At 63.0% G+C, this 19,411-nt stretch overlaps 2 protein-coding genes across 2 annotated transcripts in view; both read right to left on the bottom strand.

Annotated features, from left to right (window-relative positions):
- The window catches only part of SEPTIN9 (septin 9), a 124,040-nt gene extending 117,378 nt beyond the window's left edge, over positions 1–6,662 (bottom strand). The window contains exon 1 of the mRNA XM_054709047.1: positions 6,594–6,662. Coding sequence (XP_054565022.1) covers positions 6,594–6,609 — 16 coding nt within the window. The 5' untranslated portion in view covers positions 6,610–6,662. The remainder of the gene's footprint in view (positions 1–6,593) is intronic.
- A 6,231-nt stretch (positions 6,663–12,893) lies between these two features.
- Positions 12,894–19,411, bottom strand: part of SEC14L1 (SEC14 like lipid binding 1) — a 41,777-nt gene continuing 35,259 nt past the window's right edge. The window contains exon 18 of the mRNA XM_054709046.1: positions 12,894–13,068. Within this exon, the coding sequence (XP_054565021.1) occupies positions 13,062–13,068 (7 nt within the window). The 3' untranslated portion in view covers positions 12,894–13,061. The remainder of the gene's footprint in view (positions 13,069–19,411) is intronic.

The raw sequence follows: 19,411 nt of genomic DNA, 5'->3' as shown, positions 1-19,411 counted from the left end.
CGATCCCCAGTGGGGGCGCGCAGGAGGCAGCCGATCGGCGATTCACCCTCATCATTGATGTTTCTAACCTTTCTCCCTCTTTCTTTCTGAAATCAATAAAAAATATATATATTTTTTAAAAAAACCAATAGGGGAAAACAATATCCTCCGGGAGGATTAACAGAAAATAAAAAGGTTGCTATGGGGACTGCAGCTCTGAAAACACGCATGGACCGCAGATAATCCATGGGAGGTGCGTGTGGAGACACGTCCCGAGGCAGCGCCCGCAGCACGGCGGTAAGCGGCGGCGTGGACAGCGCCACCTGCTCATTTCCTGTCCACGCTGTTGGGCCATAAGTCACGGACTAACACGAACGACAAAAACTAAAAGCCAGAGGGGAGGGACAGATGCGCAGGGGTCTCCACGCTTCCCTTTAGAGAGAAGGTGAGGCAGCGGTCTGGCCGCGTGAGCGTCAGCCCCCAGCTCCCGGGAAGCTGGTCCCGCTGACTCACTCCAGGCGGAGCTGGCCACGCCCGGGCCCCAGCGCCGGAGGCAGCAGCGCGATGGTGATGCCGGCGCCGACAAGAAAGCCACCCCCCCTCCTTCGCCCCAGATGCCGCCGCGGCGTGCCCTCGCCGGGTCTGTCACGCCTGGTGTCCCCACGGCGTCCGCACTGGCCACCCCTGCACACACCCCGACCCCTAACCCTTGACACAGGCTTGACCCTGTGGCTGCAGTTCCCGCCCCCTCCCGTCCCCCAGTCCCTCCAGGTCGGCCGGCCCCGCCCTCCACAGGTCAGAAGATAACAGGGCTTGGATTTAACCCACTTCCAGGCGGCTCTCGGGTTTCGGCCAGTCCTCCTCCCGCTGGGATCTGGTGGGAACAGGAGGCCCGGCTGGCGGGGATGCGGGTCAGATCCTCTGAAGGCCAAGCCGGAGGCGTCCTGCCCGCTCCGCTGCCCGCCCTTCCCGGAAACCGCTCCCTGGGAGCCTCCGACGACGGCGCAGTCACCGCGGCCCGCATCCCACTCGCTGCCCCGACATGCCTGGCCTGGCCTGGCCGGGACGAGGCGCCCAGGCACGGCTGCTGTGGTGGCCCCCCATTTCCCGGGTGCAGCCTTGCGGGGCAGAGGGCCCCAGCCACAGCCTAGGCCTCATGCACACCCCTGGACTGCTGGGGGTGGGGGGTAAGGCCTCTCCAGGGTCCAGAAAGAGGGCAATGCCACCCTCCCCCACCACCCATCGGGAAAGAAGGCTCCCACCTGCCCCCCTCGGCCACCCCGGCCAGGAGGGCGGGGACGATATTCTCCCGAGGTTGGGGGGTGAGACTGAGGCCTCTCCAGCCCTCCTCGACCGCCACCCCTCCCCCCCGCCCCCCCGCCCCAGAGCTGCAAGGGGCCCTGGGAAGCTGGGCCCACGTGGCACCGGAGTGGCCGCTCAGGGCTCCTCTCCCCGACACACAGCGGCCGGAGGCCCTCAGCCAGCCTCCTCCTCGGAGGCCCAGGGACTGGCATTCCCGCCGGAGGGCGGCAGCCCGGGCCGGGGATCATCTTACGCGGCGGCCGCTGCCTCTCATCCTGCAGGCTCGCGGCCACCCGCAGCCCCGCTCGCTGGCTGGGAGAACCAGGTCAGGTTCACCGGAACAAAGCTCCGCTGTCCGCAGCTTCCGAGAGGCCACGGAGAGCAAAGCTCCCGGGAGCCGCCCCGCACGGCATCGCCATCGGATCGGCTCGTGCCCCTCTCCCGGGACGGAAAGAGCCGGGGCCCTGGACGGAGATAAGGCAGGGAAACGGGGCTGGGCGCGGGCCTCGCTCAGCCGGGGACCCGCCAGGCCGCCTCTGCAATGACGACCGAGTGGACTCCGGCCGGGGCTGCAGTGAAGTCTGCGGCCCCAGGGCCCCAGGCCTGACTGTGGCCCCCCGCCCCGGGCAGACACCCCCCAGAATCGCTTCTGGACCAGCTGACCTCGGCAGCTGCCCCGGGGACGCTGGCCTCTGCAGGAGACCATCCTGGCCTGGGGGGGCTGTGACCCGGGGGCTCCACGGTGGTCCCGGGGGCCTCCCCTCACCACTTGTGCCCACAAATGCCCCTAAACCCCCTGGCAGCGCTCGGCCCGGGTGCTCCCAGGCCGCTGCCCCAACAAGCAGAGGCACAGGAGCCCAGCCGTCGGCGCCCACAGGCTCACCCCCCTCCGCCGGGCTCTCTGCAGCCCTCCCCTCCCCCACGGCCACCAGCACCCGCTCTGGCTCCTGGCTCCCCGGCTGGGCCCTGAGCCTCCCTCCCGTGTGCTGAACCCTCCGTATCGAGTCCATCTTAGGCAAACCGCAGAGCCCACGCCAGGCTGCCCATGGACAAACCGCGTCGGGCCCAGCCACCGCGCCGGGGAGGCCGGGAGTCTGGGAGGAGGGCGCCCAGGGGACGGCGGTGGAGAAGGGAGGGCTCCCTGATGCTGTTGGGGTCCCCGGGGCCCCGGGTGAGGTGTCCTCTGCCGACACCCACCCGCACGTGGTCGCCCCACTTCCACCTGGGCTCCCCCCTGCACCTGGCCCAGCTTGAACCCACGCGGGGGGCTGGCTCACACTCAGGTGCGTGGTCAGGTGCTGGCACTCGGCTCGGAACCCCCCGGGCAGGTGACTGTGGTCTGGGGGAGCCTCCTGCTCTGCACCTGGCGGAGGGGAGGCTGGCCCAGGAAGCAGCTCAGCCAGCTCTCCCAGGATCGGGGGGCCTGGGGCCCACAAGGCCCATGACCCTGGGCATGAGTCCGAGGACATGAGAGCCCAGAGGCAGCAGAGGGACGCGGGTGGGGCAGAGGGCAAAGAGGAGGAAGGAACCCTGCCTTCGCTCCCCGGGGCAGCTCCCTGGGAAGTCCCTCTTCCTTCCCCTCAGTCAGCTCCTGAAGCGCGTGGGGGAGGAGGGACACCTTCCCGGTGCAGCCTCCAGCCCTGCCCTGGGCCCGGGGGCGGGGGGGGGGGGGGGGGGGGGCTGTCACCACAGCACAGAGCTTTGTAACCTTAGGCAGCCAGGAACCTCCTGAGAGCCACGAGCAATCTCAGAACAGCCCGGCCGGCGTGGCTCAGTGGTTGAGCATCGACCTATGAACCAGGAGGTCACGTTTTGATTCCCGGTCAGGGCACAGGCCCGGATTGTGGGCTCCATCCCCAGTGTGGGGGCGTGCAGGGGGCAGCCGATCCGTGATTCTCTCTCTCTCCCTCTCCCTTCCTCTCTGAAATCAATAACATATATGCACACGCAGGCCACTGGGCCCCCATGCCACTGAGGATCCCCGGGGGAGTCGGGGCCCAGCACGTGCAGCGACACGCCACAGACTCAGGACACCCGGCAGCCGGAGGGGTTCAGCCTGCAGCCCGCTCCCACAGCCAAGGGCCGGGCGAGAAGCCGGGGCTCCACTCCTGGCCCCCAAACCAGCACGGGTGGGGGAGCGGGGAGGGTGCCAGCAGCCCGGCACCCTGGCCAAGGCGGCGACACAGGCCTCCGCTCCTTCCTGCTGAGAATGAAGGTGAAGAGGCCTTTCTAAGCCTTCGTGTATGAACTCATTTAATCTTCGCAGCAAATTAGCCACAAGTGAGCCGCGCGGTAAGTGCCTTGCCCACAGCCAGGAGGCGCGCCCCGGGGATCCAGTCCCAGGAGCCCACGCCGAGGAGCCCACGCCGAGGGCCGCACTGTTGCCGGCCGTTGTCTGCTGGGCCCCTGGGAGCGACCGGTAAGGCGCGTCCAGGAAGCCTGGGCCCATTGGCGCTCCGGGACAGCCTCCCAGCACCCGCTGCGTCCGACAGCCCCACCTGGGCCTCCGGGGGGTTGTGCTTTGCTTTCCTGTGGCTCCTCACCCAAGGACATTCTCCCATTGGTTTTCAGAGAGAGTGGAAGGGAGAGGGAGAGGCAGAGGGCAACATCCGTGTGAGAGAGACGCATCGTGTGGGTGGCTCCTGCACGCGCCCCCACCGGCACCGGGGAACCTGCGGCCGAGGTCCATGCCCTTGACCGGAATTGAACCCGGGACCCTTCAGTCCAAGGGCCAACGCTCTGTCCACTGAGCCACACCGGCCAGGGCAGGGCCTTCACTTTGTGGCCCCTGAAAAGACCCTTTTTATCCTCCACCCACTCAACATGCCCCACGCCTCACGGCCCAGTTCCATCTCGCCTGCCTCCAAGCCTCCCATCAGGCCCCGGCTCCTCCTTCTAGGGCATTCTATAGCACCGGGCCCCGCGCTCAGGGGGCAGGGGTGTGAGGGCCGCGCCTTCCCTGTGTCCGGCCTCTGCAGTGAGGGTGCAAGTTCCCAGCAGGCGAGGGCCACGGCCAGCCCTGGGGGCACCTGCCCAACACGGGGTGCGCTCAGTGAGTGTATACAGGCCCACGGCACTGGGGATCCCCCCCAAAAAAACACGTATTTTTAAAACTTCCCTCTTTTCAGAGACTCATGCGTGCTGAGCCCAGCTCCATGAGGACATGGTAATTATGCCATTTAGTCTCGAGCCCGTAACAGGTCCCGCACAGTAGCCCCGCCCAGTCCAGGTGCAAGCAAAGGCCCTTGGATTCCCGACGCGGCATTTTAACGCCGCTCGCTGCCTTCCTTTCTTCCCCGGGACGCTCTGTAGGGGTCGGTCTGACTGACGTCTACAAGGTGACCTGAATCGGACGGGCCACCAAGGGAACTGGAGAAGCTCAGACTGAGGCCGCGAGGCCACCCGCCCACCAGCCGCCCGCACCAGCCTGCCCTGCGCCCTTGGCCCCCGGCCAGGAGGGGCCCCCGACTGGACGCGCTCCAAGCTCCCCCGCTCTCACCCTCCGGGCCCCGCCCTGTGGGTAAACACGGGAGCTGGGAGGCTGCCGTTCAAGAGCGGGTCCCTCCTCACCCCATAACTCCACTTCCACCCGCTGTGGAAGCCTGTTTCTTTCTCACCTGGGGGAGGGGTAGGCTGCAGGAGAGGAACATCAAGCCCGCTTCCCAGGCCCTCTGGCGTCTCAAAGGTCCCCCCAGGAAAAGGCCAAGGACCTATGACCTGGGGGGGGGGGTGATGGCCCCCACTGTCCAGCAGGAGGTGAGGCGCAGGGAGCCACGGGCAGGAGGGGCCGCCCTGGCAGCGATGCCCACAACCATCTCACGTGTCCAGAGCGTGCCGGGGAGGAGAGGCCAAGCGCCAAACCCCAGCACCTGCCACCTGGAAGCCCCCCCCACACACACTAGCGCGCCCCGAGCCCGGGACGGAGCTGTGTTCGGGGCCGTCTGAGGGCCATGCTGTTTGCGATGCGGGGCGAAGGTTGAAATGCGAAGCCACTGACCCAGGGGTATTTTAGGGGGCGCTCTGAGGAACCCCCTCAGAGACCAGTTACGCCCAGGCTCCTGTGCTCTTGTCAATAAAAGTTAATTCGTGGCCCCGGCAGGAAACGGCGGCCCACGTAGCTTGAGGGAGGAGCGTGGCGTCGGCAGGGTGAGCGGGGGGATGTGTTTATTATTTGACGGCCGAGTGGACATAGGATCCCGCCCGGCTCCTCAGAGGAAAACCACACAGAAAAGACGAAGAAAGAGCCCTGGCGGGTTTGGCTCAGTGGTTAGAGCATCAGCCCTCGGACCGAAGCGTCTCGGGTCCGACTCCCGGTCAAGGGCAGTACCTGGGTGGCAACCAACCCAGGCGTCTCTCTGACGTCAGTGTTTCTGTCTCTCCCCCCGCCCTCCGGTCCCCGTACCCAGAAATCACTGCGGAGACACCCTCAGGTGAGGGTCAGGACCCCCGAGGCCCCTGCACCTGCCCGGGCGGCCGGATGGAGCTCCAGAGAAGCCAGGGGAAGGTCCTGAGCGGGTTATGAGGGCCCTCAGGCCTCCATGACGTCAGACCCGCCACCAAAAGAGGAACGGAGTTGCCAGACTCGGGTGCTGTGGGGCATGGGCCCATTTGGGGAGAAGAATTGACTGGAAGAAAGGATGCAGCGCCCAGACCTCCGGAGGAGGCGGACCCCAGAAAACCCTCCACTCAGCCGCCCCCCGACACACACACACACACACACACACACATACACACATACACATATACACATATACACACACATATACACATACACATATACACACACACCGCGCGCACACATGCACATATACACACACATATATACACATGCACCCACATATACATATACACATATATACACACATACATACACACACCGCGCGCACACATGCACATACACACATATATACACATACATACACACATGCACACACACACACACACACACACACACACACGGTGCAGGGCGGCCAGCCCAGCGGCCCCACAGCGGGCAGGGGCTGGCTGACAGCGGCAGGGGACCAAGGCCAAGGCCAGAGGGCTCGGCGCCCGGTCTCCCCCCCCCCCCCCCCCCGCACTGGGGCGAAAGGGAGCGCTGACCCCGCCGAGGGCAATGCCGGGGGGCGGGGGGGACCCCATCCCCACAGGGGAGGCTGCGTCACCGGCCCGCGCGCCCAAGGCTGCCCCGGGAGGGAAGATCCGGACTCGCTGGGCGCCCGGAGCCCTCGCCTCCCGGACCGAGCGCCCGGCCAGGTGAGCAGGGCTGTCCCGGGCCGCCCCTCCGCCCCTCCGCCCGCCCGCCCGGCGCCCACCTGAGAACTTCTTCATGGCGCCTCCGCTCCAGCCGGTGTGCGCTCAGGCCCCGGGCCGGGCTCCCTGCGCTGATCCCAGCGGCCGCGGGCTGGACGGGGAGGGGGGCGGCCCTGACCCCGCCCCGCCCCTTCCCGGCCCGCCCCGCCCCGCCCCGCTGCACCTGGCCGACCCGCGCCCTGCGCGTCCCCGACGTAGGCTGTCCGGACGCGGGGGTGGCCGGGCCCCCTCCATCCCCGGCGCCAGGGGTTCGTTCCGGGGCGTCGCTGCCACGTTCCCTTCTGGAGTCCGGGGCCTGCCCGGCGGCCACGAGCGCTAGGAGCCGCCGCGGTCGCGGGGCACAGCCCGGGGCGGGGAGGGGGCGGACCAGGACGCGGCAGGAGAGGGACCAGCCTTCCCCGCCACCTCCCGGCGACCCGAAGGGCAGGCGGCATCGGCTCCTTGATGAGCCGGGGCCTCGGGGCCTCGCCTGTAAAACGGGTGCGTGGGGCCGGGGGTCATTTCTGCTCCGGCCGGGAAGCGGGGAGCGTCCGCTCTGCGCCGGGTACTGTGTCCACCTCGGCGCGCAGACGCACGGACTCGCGTGTTTCCAGCGCGGGTAACGCAGCGGTGGGCAGGGTGCGCCTTCCCAGGCCAACGCTCCGCGGCAGAATCCCGTCTGTGCCTCACAGGAAGTCCCCTAACAAGTGCGCTGTGTGTGGACGGAGGAGACAGCGCTGGATTTCGTCTAGTTTCATTGAGGGGATGCCAGGGAGCCAAGGTGCCCTCCTCCCCAAATAGCACGGGGACCAGGAAGTGTAATTACCACCAAAACTCTCTCTCCTGTCCCTCTCCTGAGCGTGGGAACTTGTGATGTGGGAACAGAGGCACATGTGGCTCAGCTGGTCTGTGGGTCCCCCGCCCCCTTGTTAAGCAATCTGCCCAGCCACAGCCCTGCAGAGGAGCAGCCGGGCCAGTGACCTCCCCCCTGGCTGGAGCTGACTCCACCTGGAGCCCCTCCAAACCCTCATCTGGGGATCAGGCAGAGGCTGAGGGAGGGACGGGGTCGGCAGGGAGCAGCCACAGGCCTGGGGAGGGGAGACGAATTGTGACCAGCTGTGCTTGGATTCTGGGATAACCACAACACCCCTACGCACACCCCACACACACAACCCCCATGCACACCCCCCTATACACACACACCCCCATGCACACACCCACACACACCCCACGCACACACCCCTATACACACACACCCCCACGCACACACCCACACACAACCCCCACGCACACACCGCTATACACACACACCCACGCACACTCCACGCACACACACACCCCACGTGCACACACACCCCCACGCACACACAACCCCCACGCGCACACACACCCTATACACACACATAACCCCCACGCACGCCCCCCCAAACACACACACACCCCTACGCACACCCCACACACACAACCCCCACGCGCACCCCCCTATACACACACACCCCCACGCACACACACCCACACACAACCCCCACGCACACACCGCTATACACACACACCCCACGCACACCCACCCACACACACACACCCCACGCACACTATGCACACACACACAACCCCACGCACACACACCCTATACACACACACAACCCCCACGCACACACACCCTATACACACACCCCACGCACACTATGCACACACACACTATACACACACACCCCCCACGCACACACACCCTATACACACACCCCACGCACACACCCCTATACACACACCCCACGCACACAACCCCCACGCACACACACCCTATACACACACACAACCCCCACGCACACACCCCCTATACACACACACCCCACGCACACTATGCACACACACACACAAACCCTATAAACACACGCGCACACACACACACACACACACACACAATTGCCACTTGCGCCAGAGGCTTAGCTGTGCTCTGGTTCTGGCCGGTAAGCATGATTCGACCCTAAGGCTAATGCCTGTGGTTCCCACATCCAACCACCTTTCAGGAATCCAGCGAATGGGCACGTTGTTGGCTGGTGTGGGGTGCCCTGGTGCTCACCCACCGGCGGAGAGGGACCTGGAGTCGGGCCCCTCTCAGTGGGCGGGACAGGTAACGCGGACACTCGGCACAGGAGACGGGATGAGGGGAAAGAGAACGGCGTGGTCTCGGCTCGGACTCTGGTGCCAGCGTGTGCCTTCCGGGGTCTGGAAAGGAGGACTCTGCCGACATTTCTAAGGTATGTTATCTGAGATGCCCAGGGACAACGGGCAGTTTCAAAGGTAAAGGCTGACCTTTGTCGAGGAAGCTACCGGCCTAGGACCTGGCCGCCCACGTGACCGGCTTTGAGTAGGAATGCTGATGTTCGGACCGCCCTGTGGGGTACTTGGGCCTCCCCTGAGCTTGTCAGGGTTAGCATGCGGCCCCTTTTTCATCCACAAGGCAAACCCGGTGGCCAGGAGCTGGGGGAGGAGGAGGCGTGGGCCGGCGCAGCTCAGAGGGCTCTTGGGCCGCGCAGCGACCCTGTATGACTCTGTAACGGTGGACACACGCCACCAGACACTGTCCCATAGAATGTGCGTCACCAAGAGTGAACCCTGATGCCCACCACACACTCCAGGCAATAATCATGTTAACCCTTTGCACTCGCTTGCTTTCTTCTCGATTCCTGTATTCTAACGCTAACCGTGTCCACTCACACTCGACATCCGAGTGCAAAAGGTTAATATTGGCTCATCAGCTGTAACAAAGATTCCTCGTGGTAATGAGACGGGGAACAGGGGCGGGGGGTGCATATGGGAACTCCGTACCCTCCAGTTAATATTTCTGTAAACCTGAAACTGCCCAGAAAAAAGTCTGTGAAGCCCGGCTGGCGTGGCTCAGTGGCTGAGCATCGATCTATGAACCAGGAGGTCATGGTTCAATTCCTGGTCAGGGCACGTGCCCGGGTTGTGGGGCGTGCAGGAGGCAGCCGATCCATGATCCTCTCTCATCATTGATGCTTCTCTCCCCACCCCCTTCCTCTCTGAAATTAATTAAAAAGTATATATATTTTTAAAGTCTGTTAACCTTTTTAAAGGCTTCTGGGCACGGTTTTATCTCATGGAGAAGATTTTAAATTAACAGGCAGGCCCCCATGTTTTCCAAGGATTTAGTTCCTCGGGCTAAATGGGACGAGGACAGAAAAGAATGAAAGGAGGCGGCTGCACTCTGACCTTCTGAAGGGAGGAAGCAGGCTGGGAACGCTGCTGTCCAAGCTCAGACTTCTCATGCGAAAAGGAAGGATGACTCAGCAGACAGGGTCAGAGGGCACGCAGAGCCCAGGCCAGGACTGGAGCCCCATCCCCCACAGCCCCCTCTGCACAGGACCTGCTCTCCACGGCCACATCCTGCACCTCGCATCTGAGCCCCAAACCATGAAGGATGGGTCCTGGGGGTTCCCAGGGTCGGGCGAGCGTATTTTGCACGTGGGAGGGATGCGAGCTGTGGCCTGTGGGCGGGCTGTGTCTGAACATCTTTTCCAAAAACGACCTCCAGGCTTTCCCCCATCCTCCTGCTCTTCGGCAGTGTGGCCCTGCCTTTCACTCCTCCCGGCCCCCTCCCCTTGGATCTGAGAGGGCCTGGTTGGTTGTCATCCTGGAACTCGGAGTCTGGCCACCCTGAGACCTCCACACTGTGGGAGTGTGTTTGCTATCTGCTGCTGTGTAACCAATTACTCCACAATTAGTGGTGTGTTTTTTTTAAATATATTTTGTGCCAAACCGGCACGGCCATGGGTGGGGGCAGTGAAGGATTGAGAAAAGACAGACAAGAGAATAAAGTTGGGTCTGGGTGGGACACTGTCCTCTCTGCTGGAGAGACAGCCCATGGCCTCCAGGAGGCAAAGTGAGGGCGTGGTTACAATGTTCTCGGGGGCTTCGAATCCACTCAATTACATGCACCTGATCAAGCTTTGTTTACTTGCTGCACCTCCCGCAGCCCTTATCACTCAGCCACGTGGGCCCACAGGTTCGGACCATAAGGTCAAGCTCACAACCATAGCCTTTGGCTGTAATTGTGCTGGGACTTGCACGTGGCTTTGCCACGAGAGGATCGTGCCCTCTCATTAGTCCCAGGCTTGAACCTGTCCAAACGCTGTAGCCGCTCTCCACAATATATTTATTGATTTCAGAGAGGAAGAGAGAGGGAGAGAGAGAGAAACATCAATGATGAGAGAGATTCACTGATCGGCTGACTCCTGCATGCCCCCCACTGGAGATGGAGCCCTCAACCCGGGCATGTGCCCTTGACCGGAATGGAACCCAGGACCCTTCGGTCCACAGGCTGACACCCTATCCACTGAGTCAAACCAGCTAAGGCTCTACTCACCTTTTCTTCTCTCTCTCTTCTGTCAACTTCTTGCCAGTCCTTCCCCCCAAGGCTTCCAGGCCCGAGTGGTCAGACTTGGCTGTGACAGGCCAACCAAAGGCATGGCTCCTGTCCTCGGATCCGGGAGGGCCCTGGCCACCTGCATGTGCACCCACCTCTGTTGGTCCGGCGTGACTCAGCCCCTCTCCCGGCGTGGCCCAGCGGCTCTGCCGCTGACTGTTCTCTGGACCTGTTACATGACCGAGGCCTTGCTGAGCGTATGTGAAAAGGAAAGTGGGGGGGCTTGCAACCTAGTTCAGTATCTGGTTAAAACTGTAGTCTGACTTCCCCACTCTGACTTGGGGGGAGCTGCAGAGCCTAACCCCAGGGCCCTGCCACAGCTGAGTTGTGGGGAGCTGCAGAGCCTAACCCCAGAGCCCCGCCAAGACTGACTTGGGCGGAGCTGGGGGGCCCCTGGGGCCTGCCACAGGAGGAGATATATAGGTCAGAGCCTCCCCACAAGTTCAGTTCAGGCTTTGGATCCGGAACCCCCCTGGACTAGCAGATCTACGAAATAAAGGCTACACTTTCCCCGGTAACGTGCTGGCTGACCGCTCTCCCGTGCATTCTGCCACAGCATACGGAACTGACGTTGGAGGCGTGGCTACGCCGACACCCTCATATGCAAGAGCGTGCACTGCGCCCACCTTTCCAGAAAGCGCTTTGGCAGCATATAGCGAGAGCTTTAAAAGGCCCACCTACTTCGTCCCGGTAACGACACTGTTTTTCCGTCGGCTGACTCAACATATTTCTTGATTAGTCAATACGGTCCCTGCCCTCTAAAGCTTTCCGACGTCGGTAGGAAAACAGACGGTAACCAAGCAATCATCCAAGGGCCCTCCAAGGTTCACACGTGGCCTGGGCCCGGGGGTGGGGGGGGCCTCCCCTTCCCTCGGAGGGGAGATTGGGCTGAGATCCAGACATGAACAAGGATCAATCAGGGCGAACGGAGGGAGAGATTCGGGCAGATGGCAGCTTGTGCCAGGACCCTGGGGTGGAGAACAAATCCAACCAGGAAGTGGAGGAGGACCCAGGAGGCTGGAGCCCCAGGCGCTGGAGCGCGGGTGGAGGCACCAGGCCTGCAGGTACGTCAAGGCCTCAGATCTTTATCCTAAAAGGAACGGGAAGTCACGGAGAGGTCTGAGGGCGGGTGGGGCTGACACACCGGATCTGCATCCTGAAAATGTGGCTGTAGATAAACGGCGGAGCCAGAGCGACAGGAGGGCCCAGAGCCCAGGTGGGCGCCTGGAGCAGTGCCTCGGGCGACAGGAGCCAGTGGGGTGATGGGGAGATTGGAGGGAGAAGTGACAGAGAGAGGAATCCCTGAAGATAAGGCCCCTGGACCTGGGGTGAGCCGCCTGGGAGGCGGGGTGGCGGGAGGTGTCCGGATGGCTCGGGGTTGGGGAGGGGGCACAGCAGGATGGCAGAGAGAAGGAAGCCTGAGGACCCACCGGGTTTGGGCCACCCGGTGCTGGGGAGGCTGAGGTGCCCACGGGGAGGCCCAGGTGGGCGGGGCCCGCATGGTTGGGTGTGGGGGTCTCCCTGCAGATCCAACTCCCTGAGCCACTGGGGAGAGGGGGTGGGAGCTGTGGGGGGGACGTGGTGGCCGGGGCCCTGCCATAAGGAAACAGACAGACACCAGGAGGAACGGACCAAGGATGCTCGCAGGAAATTAAAGCGAGCTTAGCACTCAGTCGTGGCTCAGGAGGCAAACAAGCCCCAGCCTCTCACTGGGGAGATGCGTGTGCAGAGCGAGGAGTGCCCGCCAGGCGCCAGGCCCCGTGGGGGAGGGCCTCAGCACCCCGAACGCACCAAGTGCCACCCAATGGCTCACGTTCGAATGTGAACTTCACCTCCACGGAGTATTTTTAAAAGAGAGACTACAAAGGCCTTCTGTACTAAAGGTTTTATTTGTGTAGAAAACAGGCACATAAAACATCTAACGCAGGAAAAACATAAACTCTGGGAACGCGCTCCGCCAGCTGTCACGGCGCTGCGGCCGGCCGGGGTGACCTACTTTCTTTATTGTCTCTCTCTGGCTCCCCACCACAAACATACGCCGCCTTCACAATCTGAAAAAGAATAGACACACGTGCCATGTTTACACACGTGCACAGGAACGTAGCGATGGCCAGTACTGTTCTGACCCGCTTTTGAGGTCAATGTTGGCATATTTTATTTTATTTTTTTTAATTGATTTCAGAGAGGAAGAAAGAGGAGGAGATAGAAACATCAACGATGAGAGAGAATCATGGATCGGTTGCCTCCTGCAGGCCCCCCACTGGGGATCGAGCCCACAACCCGGGCATGTGCCTCGATTGGGAATCGAACCGTGACCCCCTGGTTCATAGGTTGACGCTAAACCACTGAGCCACGTCGGCCGAGTTTAATTGGAGATTTTAAGATGGAGTGGTTATGTTTTCATTTTGCCAAAAAGATATAGTTTAAAAGACATGCCCGGCGCTCCACACCCTCCTGGGCCCATCTCCCCTCAGGGTCTCTGGCTCAGCCACTCAGTTCTCAGCTCCCAGCTGGCACCTCCCACCTTTCCAGCCCCCAGCCCCCTCACCCCCCCCCCCCCCCCAGCCTCTCAGACCTGCTCCCTGACCCCATATGGGATGGGAGGTCTGGCCTTGCCTCCCTGTAGGTCTCTTCCCAGCTGGGGCCTGGGAGGAAGCGCTGGGCCCGTCTGATCTCGCGTTTTCTCACTCGGAGACTGGAGACCATGCCCCCCCCCCTCCCCCGGGCCGCGGGATTGCCCGAGACTGGGTGTGTCCACGTGGGGATGTTCTAACCGGTGCGCTTTTCTGTGTCGATGCCATAAATCAATAAAATCGTTTATCAAAAACTAGCAGCCAAGTTCAGCCGGCAAGGAGGCTTCCCGTGGAGAGAAGCGGACACGCTGCATCTCCCAGGAAATGCTCCGGCCTGGCAACGGGAACAGCGGGTGACGACGCGTTGCCTGCGAGCAGCTGGCAGAGCCCACCGCTGTGGAAACATGTTCCTCGGAGCGGACGTGGGCCGGTTTGATGAGGTTTTATTTTTTAAGATTAACCTCCAAACCCACTGCATTCCAGGAAACTGCAAGTTTACACTGGTGCTCTGTTTTTAATGGACTGACAATAAAAGGAAATATTTAAAGTTTAAAGAATAGATGGCACTTGAGAGTTCATTTTTCAAGTCATCCCATGAAGCAAAGACAAATAAACGATAAAAAGAGAAACTTAAAAGACGTGGCTGTAATAAAAAGATAGCCATCGCCTGGGGCAGACACTGAACGAGGCAGGAGCCAGAGCCACGCTCGGCCAAGGGGCCGCGGGGCTCCCAGCTGTGCACCTGGGCGAGTCGGGGGGACACAACTACAACTTCCGGGCCTTGACCCTCCCCTCCCAGGGACTCAACAAAAGGGGCGCCAACCCCCCATCACCCCCCAGGAGATGGGTGCTCTGAGCCAACAACAAATGACTTGGGTCTTCTGGAGTGGATCCGCCAGGGGCCCCGTGGGGGCGGCTGGAAATGAGGTGGGAGGGAGAGGAAGCGGAGCGATGGAAGAGACACAGGTACTCCAGGCGAACCCACCAACCTGACCCCCCAAATGTGAGCAAGGCTAACGCTAATGAAGACAGTCGGGAGAAAGCCACCATGGAGATGTGACATCATTCCAGAGGAAACGGAAGTGGTAGAGCAGCTGAAAATAATTCTAATAAAAGGCTAATATGCAAATTGACCGAACAGCGAAACTACTGGTCACTATGATGTGCACTGACCACCAGGGGGCAGATGCTCAACGCAGGAGCTGTCCCCTGGTGGTCAGTGCGCTCCCACAGGGGGAGCGCCGCTCAGCCAGAAGCCGGGCTCACCGCTGGCGAGTGCAGCGGCGGTGGTGGGCGCCTCTCCCGCCTCCGTGGATGTCTGACTGCTGGCTTAGGCCTGCTCCCCTAAGCCATCAGTCAGACATCCCCTGAGGGCTCCCAGACTGCGAGAGGGTGCAGGGCAGGCTGAGGGACACCTCCCCTCTTGAGTGCACAAATCTCGTGCACCGGGCCACTAGTCCTCAGATAAAAATGCTGAGGGTCGTCCAAGACCATAAAAACCTAGGAAAGCAAAACTGGCTTCAATGATTCAAAAACAGGGGGTCGTGCGGACGAGCTGATGAGAAATCCTGGAACCGAAAGGTGTGCTGCTTGAAATTCACGGCTCGATAGCCAGGATGCACCTGGTGGGACGCACGGAAGACAGAGCAAGGGAGCTGGCAGGTCTGACTGAGACAGGGGCCCGAGGTGAACTCAGGAAGCAGATAGAAAGGAAAGGGCTGTAGGGCTGGAAAGCGAGCTGTTGGCGAGGGGAGCTGGCTGAGAACAGGTTTGCCTGCTTCATGGTGAAACCTGCTACATCACGGAGGCGAGAAGAGCTGAGAGGCTGTCCGAGTCAGGAAGACAGGTGACCGCAGAGCAGGCTGGCCTGGGGCCGGAGCTTCTAGGCCACAGGGACACGGCTGTCACCGAGCACCGGGCAGCCAGCGGAACGATCGCCCGGGAGTGCGCATGGGGCACCGGCATCCGGCGGGCAGAGTCTAGGAAAGAGCTGCCCCGACGAGCCATCCCCGGAAGGTTTACCCCAGGTGACCATTCGCGAGGAGAAAGCCAGCCAGGAGGAGAGAAGACGCGGGAACAGGGTGAACGCGTACCCAAGGGCGACGGGGATTCTGACGACAGGAATGGCCTGTGGGGCTTAGGTTTGGCGGAGGGGGGACCTGAAGGGCTTCCAACTCGGTGATGACAACGTCGGGTTACACAGCTGTGTCTCAACCCCGGCCGCTCCCGAGCCAATAGAGAGAAGAGGCTGGGGAGACCCTCATCGGCCGACAGGAGGCGACAGGGGAGACAGAAACGTGGAGCTGAACACAGGAAGTTAACGGCAGAGGCGTCCGAACACGTGCGGCCTGCAGGAGACCGAACGGCCAGCCTCCACAGCGCTGTGCCCTGAGGGTGTCACACATGTGCAGAGGTGTGCAATCATGGATGCAAAGACTTGCGGAAGGGCGTCGGCTCTGGGACGGGTGGGGGCCCCGGGGCGGGGGCGGGGATGGCAGTGACCCTGTGTGGACTGTTGTAAGGATTCCCAGGCAAGGCTCCTGGAGGCAGGTCCCTGGGCTGCTAGCTGCAGGTTGCCGCCCGCTGCTCCCCTCCACGCCGCCCACGGCTCCCCTCCACACCGCCCACAGCTCCCCTCCAGGCCGCCCGCGGCTCCCCTCCAGGCCGCCCGGGGCCACGGCAGCAGACCTGCTCCAGCCGCCGGCGGTGACTCAGCCCAGGAAATTACAGGCCTCCACGCAGGGTGGGCGCCCGTCAGAGGAGTGGCCCCGGGTGGACATGTTGGGGGCAGGAGAGCTGGCAGCAAGGCCGGAGGTCTGGGGGTGGGGACAGGGCCTCTGCCTAGGGTGACCCAGGTCACGCCTTCCAGGAGCCACAGACAGACCCCAGCTAGAGAGGGGTGTGGGGGGAGACAAGCCCCAGCAAAATGGGGGTGCGGGGGGGGACACAGATAGACCCCAGCAGGGAAGACAGGGTCGGGGCACAGGACAAGCCTGGTGGGCGCTGGGCAACTGCCCCATGAGGCCCCTCCGAGCCTCAGCTCCCCGTGACAAGGGAGCAGTGCCCTCGCCCGGCCACAGACGCCGGCCTCTGAACCCTCCCAGGCTCCAGCCCCAGGCCTGCTGAGCTCTCCTGGGCTGGGCTGTGGACCAAGGTCCTGAGGCTCAGCACGGGGGGTCTGAGCGGCCGTGCCCCCCGCTCCCCTCCGCCCCCCTTTCTCCCCGCACAGAGCTGAGCCGGGGAAGCCTTTTCTGTGTTTGTGGAAGGAAAAGGGTTAAGACAGAAAAGAACTGGCCTCTGAGGTCTCCCTTTCCTCCTGCTCCATCTCCCAAGGCGCCCGCCTCGCCAGCGCCCCCTGGTGCCCCGAGGAGGTGTTTCCACGCTGACTCGGGCAGAGCTGTGAGGTCACACGACAGCCGGGCCTCTCGCGTTTTCTAAACCGCGCGTGAGGCTGAAACACGAGTTCGAACACATCCGATGCTCAAGGCACTGAGAGCAGCAAAGTCTGTTCCTCCTTCGGGAATTGCCAGTCACCCCGGAAGAAGCCGCGGGAACCCCAGGGTGCTCCAGCAGGTGGCACTGCCGCCCGTCGGGATGGGAGTTGGGCACGGATCCCCATCTGGAACGTGGGAGGAGTGACTGTTTGCTGTTCCCCATTCCAGAGAAGCAGGGAGAGTGACAAGCAGGACTCAGCGGGTGGGGTGGGGGGGCGGGGCGGCAGGGGGACCAGACGGAGAGCCATTATCCTGGGTCACCAAAGCCACCTGTTGCCCCCCCCCCCCAAGCACCCAGCAGTCCCTGCGGCCACAGCCAGCCTTCCTGGTGCCCAAGGGCCCGACACGCATGTCCCCCACCCCTCTGCTCGCCCGCTCCCACTGCCCCACGGCCCCCTGGGCTCGAGCTACAGCACCAAACACGGCACACGCATGTCCCGAAGCTGGAAATCTACTTTAAAACTAAAGTCAGGGAAGCCAGGTGAAGCCAATACGGCGCACGCTCGCGATGGTTCAGGAAGACGGTGGCGGCAGCGCCCCTGACGCTGCTCCTGTGCGTTTCCGTGTGTTTGACGTTGTCCATAACACGGCTTTTTACCTTTACTAAGGGCCGAGCGCAGAGCCCGTGGGGGACGTGGGCAGCCGCCACCAGAGAGGGAGCTGGGCCCTCCCGTGGGGGGCTGCCTGGGAGTTCCACGTGGTGCCGGGGGCTCTCGTCCAGGATCCACAGATCCACCGGGGACCCGGGACGGTCCAGAGCGGGGCCCAGGTCTCGGAGCAGCCCAGAAGGTTCTGGAACTGTGGGGAGGCCTGACCTTGGCCAACAGCCCCGCCCCCAACCTCTGAGCCCTGCGTCGCTCACTGTGGGGGCTTCTGGCCCAGTCCAAGGTGTCCCCCAGCCCCAGGCCCTGCGGACCAGCCCTGGGCCCTGCCCGCCTCCTGGACTCACCCTCCAATGCGCTGGGGGACTCGCTCCATTTCCCAGGAAGAAGCCGCCGTTTGAGGCCGGCGGGGCTTTCTGGGCACAGTGCGAACCCCGCAGACGCTCCCAGCACAAGTCCCGTGGAAGGGGTGTGTACCCTCCCAGAGGTCCCACAGGGCCGAGGTGCGGGGCCCCCCCAGGACAGTCTGACCATCTGTGGCCTGAGGAAGGTGGCTGGGCTGGCGAGCAGAGTCCTCGTCCACGGGGCACGGAGGGCGGCCCCACGCCGGCCCGGCTCACAGGCAGCAGCACCGAGGGCGCGCCCGCTGGCCCCGTGGCTCAGGGCGGTTCGTCTCCGCAAGTCCTGCCGGAGGCTCGGATGCGCTGGGGCCTGGAGTCTGGCTTTGGTCCAGGGGAAGCGCCCACGGCGGGAGTGTGAAATCCCAGGGCAGGGGGCTGGACGGTGGGCTGGTTCACTGATCTTTAATGACCAATGGAACTCAGCAGCAGGTTCAGCCCGAGTGCAGACGGTCACTGCTCCCGGTCTTCAGCTGGTCTGTCCACCACCACCACCTCCCGGAGGCCCGAGCCCGGCCTGGCGAGCCCACCTGAGCTGGCCCCGGGCGCTGTGGGCCCGTCCAGGACCACGGCCGCAGGCCCAGTGGACTCAGATGCAAGCCTGGCTGAGCACCTGGCGCAGGGCTGTCCCTCCTCCCGGCCGAGGCGGGAGCCACGGAAGCACCGCGGACAGCGATGGCCGCACCGGCGGGCCGGGCCTGCAGGACGAGGCGAAGCGGCTCCGGGCCTGGCGGATGGGTCAGCCGGACCGCCTCCAGGAAGAGCAGACCCCTGAGCGTGCGATCAGAAGGGCCTCGACTCAGCTTGAGTCACCGTCGCTGTCTGCCTCATCACGGCGGCTAATGTGTGAAGGACACGTGCCAGGCCCGGTGCTGACACACCATGCACGCCAGCTCCTGCCACCGGAGAATAACCTCTTGAAATTTAAAGGGGCCGAGCCGCCACGTGTCAAGGGCGGAGCTGAGGCCTGAGGCAGGGAGCTGCGCAGCGGCCCAGCCCGGCTCCCAGGTCAGCAGCCCGCCAGGGGCAGGACACGCGCCGACTCGGGGCTCGGACAGAAACCCTGCTGCTCTGTCAGATGCCGTCGCAGGGAGGCAGACAGGCCCAAGACAGAACCAACGGCCCGCTCGTTTGCATCCATTTCCCTCCGATCTGCATTCCGTGTGCGAGAGCTGCTCCCTCTGGGGTTATAAGTCAAATGCAAGAGTGAACTCCTGTTCCCTGCTTGTTCCAGACCAACTCAGAACTCAGGGTATGTCTGACCACTCCCATATCTCTACACACACACACACACACACACACACACACACACACACACACACCACAC

Source organism: Eptesicus fuscus, chromosome 20, assembly GCF_027574615.1.
Source record: "Eptesicus fuscus isolate TK198812 chromosome 20, DD_ASM_mEF_20220401, whole genome shotgun sequence".
NCBI lineage: Eukaryota > Metazoa > Chordata > Mammalia > Chiroptera > Vespertilionidae > Eptesicus > Eptesicus fuscus.
This window is presented reverse-complemented; position numbering and strand designations above follow the sequence as displayed.